This window comes from Phoenix dactylifera, unplaced genomic scaffold (assembly GCF_009389715.1).
Source record: "Phoenix dactylifera cultivar Barhee BC4 unplaced genomic scaffold, palm_55x_up_171113_PBpolish2nd_filt_p 002422F, whole genome shotgun sequence".
NCBI lineage: Eukaryota > Viridiplantae > Streptophyta > Magnoliopsida > Arecales > Arecaceae > Phoenix > Phoenix dactylifera.
The window spans coordinates 498-6,297 of record NW_024069644.1 but is presented as its reverse complement, the minus strand read 5'-3'; the positions used below and the strand labels follow the sequence as shown (position 1 = coordinate 6,297).

General features: G+C 43.6%; 1 protein-coding gene across 2 annotated transcripts; it reads left to right on the top strand.

Annotated features, from left to right (window-relative positions):
• Positions 1-1,043: 1,043 nt before the first annotated feature.
• LOC120109578 (nucleobase-ascorbate transporter 12-like) lies at positions 1,044-4,325 on the top strand. Of its 2 annotated transcripts, none has more exons than XM_039123340.1 (7): positions 1,044-1,902; positions 2,067-2,090; positions 2,367-2,438; positions 2,544-2,588; positions 3,041-3,275; positions 3,491-3,777; positions 4,007-4,325. In XM_039123340.1, the coding sequence occupies exons 1-7, from the start codon at positions 1,744-1,746 to the stop codon at positions 4,019-4,021; spliced, it is 837 nt and encodes a 278-aa protein (XP_038979268.1). In that variant the 5' UTR covers positions 1,044-1,743; the 3' UTR covers positions 4,022-4,325. The 2 variants fall into 2 exon arrangements, with proteins under 2 accessions (XP_038979268.1, XP_038979269.1); XM_039123341.1 differs by having other exon boundaries at positions 1,695-1,902; positions 2,067-2,252.
• The last annotated feature ends 1,475 nt before the right edge of the window (positions 4,326-5,800 follow it).

The following is a 5,800-nucleotide window of genomic DNA, read 5'->3' as shown; positions in this document are numbered from 1 at the left end:
GAGGAATAGGGAATTAGGGTTTGTTTGGGTACCAAAAAAAAAAGTTAAAGCAGAATTCACCTACATGCATACTTTTCGCGACTAAATTTTTTTTAGTCGCTGGAGGGGAACCTTTAGGGATCAAAATGTAGTCGCCAAAAATTTTACCTCGAGCCTGCCAATTTGGTTTTGCTTTTCCGTGACTAAATATGTATTTAGTCGGTGTAGGATAATTATTCCGTAACTAACAAGAATGTTGGTCGCAGATAGCACCAAACTTTAGTCGCCAAACGTTTTACCTCCACCCCGCCAACTTGGTTTTGATTTTCCACGACCAAATATGCATTTAGTAGGTGTAGGACAATCATTCAGTAACTAACAAGGATGTTGGTCGCAAATAGCCTTATTTGCAGCGACCACTATTCATTTAGTCGCCGAAAGTGGACGTTGAAAGTGTATTTTCTTGTAGTGGCTAGTCTAATCCACAAGTTTCTCTACTAACGTACATCTCTAAGCATTGTCCTTGTATGAAGAATTAGTGAGGAAATTATCGCCTGCGATCTTGCTTTAGTAGACTATCTTTTCTTTGACTAAAAGGTTTAGGATTCCAATTCAATCGATATAGTTCCAAAATCTTGACATAAACAACAACATAAATGATTTCTCACCTTCTGATGAACTGTATTAAATAGCCACTCATGGCGGCATACATGCATATGAGATATTCCTCTTGCTACCTTATGGTGGGTTATAAAAGGATGTAGGGCTGCTGATAGCCATGCAACCTTAATAATATTTGCTGAAGTGGTGAACGTCCCAAAAACAGGCATTGCGCTTCTAGAGTATGGTTTCCCTACTCTAGGCAGTGCATCCACTACAGAAAAAGTCGGTTTTACCGACGCTTTTCACAAACGTCGGCAATTTTTGGTATAGCGTCAAAATTTGCCGACGCTTGTAAAAAGCGTCGGCAAAAGACGACGCTAATAAGCGTCGGTGTAGTCTTGGGCCTAAGACGACGCTAAAAAGCGTCGTCGAAAGCCAACATTCCCACCATCACCCTGAATCCCAACGAGCCCTCTCTCTTTCCGTTTTCCCGGCCACCGCCCTCCACCCTCAACCCATTCCAGAGATCGAAGAGAAAACGGAACCCCCTTCCCATTCCTCGTCCATTCCTCGTCTTCTCTCTCTCTCTCTCATCATCATCGCCCCCCCTCCCTAACCCCCTCCAGATTCAAGAAGCAGCGGGGGCAGCGGCTCCGGCCCTTCGTCCGTGACCCCAACGACCAGGCCTGGGCCTTCAACGCCACCGCTACCATCCTCAACTCCGGCACCACCAACTTGAAGGCCTGGGAGCTCCTCATCGGCTTCCGCCACCGCGAGATCCTCGTCTCCGCCTCCTCGGCCATCCTCACCGATGGCTCCTCCTTCCCCTACTCCACCCCCAACGACTCCGCCACCTCCTTCTCCGGCTCCCCCAACCCCGACCTCAAGTACCCCATCGAGGTCGCCGGTGATCCCTCCCAGATCCGCGCCCAGATCTCCATCGGCGGCACCTTCTTCGGCTCCCCTCCCCCCGCCGCCCCCCTCCCCTCCTCCCTCTCCCTGGCCGACCCTGCCTTCTCCTGCCCCTCCCCCGCTGCCCCCTCCAACACCTCCCTCGCCACCTGCTGCCTTCCCAACCCCGACTTCACCCCCAACACCACCACCAACTCCTCCGATGTCGCGGAGGCCCTCCCCTGCCTCCTCGCCCTCGCCGCCGCTTTCATGAACAGGCCTTCTAGTGGCGGTGGAGTGGCACCAGCGGCCACCCAACCCCAAGAACCCCATCGTCTTCTTCGACGTCACCATCGGCACCATCCCGGCCGGCCGCATCAAGATGGAGCTCTTCGCCGACATCGCCCCCAAGACCGCCGAGAACTTCAGGTCCGGTCCCTACTCTCTTTTTCCTCTCTCTCCCTCTCTCTCCCTCAGAGAAAAGAGGAATCCTGACCCTGATGAACTGAACTTAGAGCGAAGAGATAGAGACCCTAGCCAAGATTCTTGTTTGATCATGGACTGATGGATGATTTATCTTTCTTTTCTGGCAGGCAGTTTTGCACCGGCGAATACAGGTAGCCTGGTCTCTGTCCGTTGGACTGTGGGTTATTTGATTTTCTGAATTCATGCCATGTTTTGGTGGAAATGCTTTTGGTACTGATTCGTATTCTGGATTTGTTGGTTATGATGGGCAATGTGTTCCGATTATGTTTCTACTGAATCATGGGTTCAACGAGGTAAACCTAAGGCTAGGGTTTTGAGATTAGGAGAATGGATTGTAGGGTTAATATTAAATTAGCGTCCAAATAACATTTTGCTGTACTGAAACTTTGTTGAAAATTTTGGGCTAGGAAACATGGGGAAGACATAGAGGAGCTTATGTTCAGTGGGAAATTGAGCTACTTGGCTTTGAAATGCCTAAGGTAATGAAGCTTCTTAAGTTCTCCAAACATATGGAACTCTTATGTATTGTGGTCCTTCCCTCTGTTTTGCTTAGAACCTCTAATATGTGCTTTGATCATCTTCAGGTTCTTTTGACAGAGGAAATCTCTGGGTCTCTGCGTAAGCTGAAGGTACTCACTAGGTTCTCATTTACATATTGATTCCTTCCAGTTTCAGCTCTTGGCTACATCTGAATTTAAATATTATTTGCAACACCTCGGTGGGTCAGTGGGATTCCAAGCTCTGCTGCTATCCCAGAAGCAGAAGAGCTCTTGGCTACTCTAATTTGTATTGCCTAATGCAACATTTGAGGGTCTTTGTTGTGTAAGCAACTCATCTGTTTTCTTTCAACATTTGCACCAATAACATAATAGCATAGCCAATACAACACCAGAGAGTTTCATGAGAACCATTCAGAGTCTTGAGGTTAGACTATTGCCTTGCCACTTTTTTCTGTTTGGAGTTGTATTTTGATGCATTAGGATAATAAAAGCCACTCCTACTTACCATGTTAATTTTGAAAAGAGAAACATAGAAACTTCTTTCATCTTTTCTAACAATATCATGTCATTTCTTTTTCAAGGTTGGTTCATACCATGCATCATCTCTATTGGTGGCATCAAGACCCCCAACAGCTGGGGTACTCAGCAGGGGAATTGGTATGGAAGGTGTCTCTAGTGTCTTAGCTGGTGTCTGGGGAACAGGAGTTGGGTCGACAACACTTACAGAAAATGTGCACACCATTGCTGTAACCAAAATGGGTAGCCGGAGAGCAGTTGAGTTGGGTGCCGTCATTCTGATACTGTTATCATTTGTTGGTAAGCGGTGGTTCTGTTATCTTTCAGTTTATATTATCAACAGTTGACTGACCAAATTGCTCATGAAGAATGAAAATTAACTGAGATGGGAGTGATCTTACTGTATTATATTTCTTTCAATTTATTATAGTCTCTCTTCCTGCTTTTTTAATGTTATCTTCTTAACAAATTATGTATGCCCTTATGCGTTGCTCGATTGTCTCTAATGCATACAGGTAAAGTTGGAGGATTTATTGCTTCTATCCCTGATGTAATGGTTGCTGCTCTTCTTTGCTTTATGTGGGCCATGCTTGCTGCTCTGGGCCTGTCAAACCTCCGTTACAGTGAGACAGGAAGCTCCAGAAATAATATCATAGTTGGGCTCTCATTGTTTTTCTCCTTATCTATACCTGCTTACTTTCAGCAATACGGTCTTGTTCCTAATGCAAACTCATCCGTGCCCAGTTACTTCCAGCCATATATTGTTGCATCTCATGGACCTTTCCGGACGGGATTTGGAGGGGTATGTTGTCAACTTTCTCATAAACCACCTCTAAGCTATATAAAATTCAATTTATTGCTTTTAATTTTAATTACAAGGAGGAAAATCATATTTTCTCAGTGTTTTTCTATCTTGAAAGTAAGAAATGCCTGGGACCAACAATTAATTGTTTTGTAGGAATATATCTAGCTGATTTTCATGCTGTTCTTTTTCTCCCCAATAAACATATAATATTCTTTGTCTTATGCAGGAAATAGTGATCTGACTTTGAATAATTTTGGGATTGGAATCTGGTTGTGAAAGTCAAACAAAAGGAGTTATTAGTTTTGGAGTTGGCTTCTATGTACCGTAGAAAGGCAGGAATTTTAATGTGTCCAAATGATGTTTGATGTAGACAGGGATTTTGATTTTAGACAAAATACGTAGGTTTGATGGTTGGATGAATTCTTTGGAAGCTAGCAGTGTGGATTTGTGATGTTTATCATTTTCTTGAAGCATGAATTGAAAAGATGATGAAAATTTGTGGGAATGACTGATGCTAATAACATGACAATTCTCTTGTTCTCTCAGGTTGAGATGTTGTAATTCTTGTTGACAAGAGCGCCTTTACCACCAATTGGACATCTAGTTACTGCAGTTAAACATCGGATAATCTAGTTTATGGCACTCCTAGTTTCTGATTATGAGGCTTGTTTTGGAGCCTTTGCTTGCGTCTTAACAAGTCATAGATAGCCAGAGTGTTGGAGCTATCATGGATGGTTAAAGGACTATATATTTATGAGATAGTAATGCATTTGCTCAGAAGATGGAAATGTCCAGAGAAATGTCAATTACATATTTTATATATTGAGTGTCAGAAATTGGAAGCACTTTTTAAGCAGTCTGCAGTTTCATTCCCTATCCAAGGAAGCGAGTGCAATTGGTTTTGGACATTTTGATGCTACATAACAGAACATAGCACCAAAAGAAGGGAAACTTGATGGCCCTATATTTTGCTGTCACAGTACGTTTTCTGTCAGCACAATAGCAAACCTATCATACCTAATGTTGATCAAATAAATGTTCACAGCTCAAGGTTAAGAATCCAAAATTTGATAAGTACTGTTTTGTACTTTGACACCCTAAAAAAATCATTGTAACTCTAACAATAACTGTTAATGACAATCTACTTCAAACGTTAGCATTTTTGATTCCCTTGATTGGCAGAGCTTCCCCACGATGGGTGGTTCATTCCTCCCAGTCATTGGAAAAGGTAGATGCTGTTGCTTCCCCACGAACAGTTCTGGGTGAGAAATGCTTGTATGCTTCCTTAAATATTGATGTTAAGTATTGTCCTGTAACAAGTTCAGAACCCAGTGATGCTGAGAGTACCTCTCAATTGCCATTTTTTGCTGGTGCCATTTTGCTGGTGCCATTTTTTCGTATTTTTATTTTTTTTAAAAAATGAAAATTCCGACGCTTTAAAGCGTTGGTAAAAAAAGTGGTTGCACGCCTTCGCCGACGCTTTAAAGCGTCGGTAAACTATATGCCTACGCCGACGCTAAAAAGCGTCGGCAAAAATAGATTTACCGACGCTTTAAAGCGTCGGTAAAAACCTTTTGATTTCTTTTGGGCTTTCCTGACGCTTTTAAGCGTCGGGTTTGTATAAACTGAACGACGCTTAAAAGCGTCGGCATAGAGCGACGACGCTTTTTTGACGCGTCGGGTTAAACCCGACCCACTCCCACCTGTCCGACGCCTGACCCACGCTTTACGATGCGTGGGCTGGAAATGCGCCGACGCTTAAAAGCGTCGGGAGAGACCAAAAAAAGCGTCAGGAGATATCCTTTCTTTTGCAGTGATCCACAGCTGGATAATTTTCGCCGGACTGCAGAGGTTTCTTTGATGTCAAGAACTACATCAATGGTTCCGCGCTCGAACTTTTCAATTTTCACAAGCAAGGTTTGAAAATTAGTAGCCTTTCAATCTAGGGCATAGATATGGAAGCAATGCACAATTTGTTCTCAGAAGAGTTCTCATCAGTTCCAGGTCAAATAATGCAACT

What these genes read in the sequence shown, in the direction of transcription:
- LOC120109578 (XM_039123340.1), top strand. Translation starts at nt 1,744, where the DNA reads ATGAACAGGCCTTCTAGTGGCGGTGGAGTGGCACCAGCGGCCACCCAA. An exon ending in TTTTGCACCGGCGAATACAG is followed by an intron (nt 2,091 to 2,366) that starts GTAGCCTGGTCT and finishes ATTTTGGGCTAG; the next exon opens with GAAACATGGGGAAGACATAG. An exon ending in GGTCTCTGCGTAAGCTGAAG is followed by an intron (nt 2,589 to 3,040) that starts GTACTCACTAGG and finishes TTCTTTTTCAAG; the next exon opens with GTTGGTTCATACCATGCATC.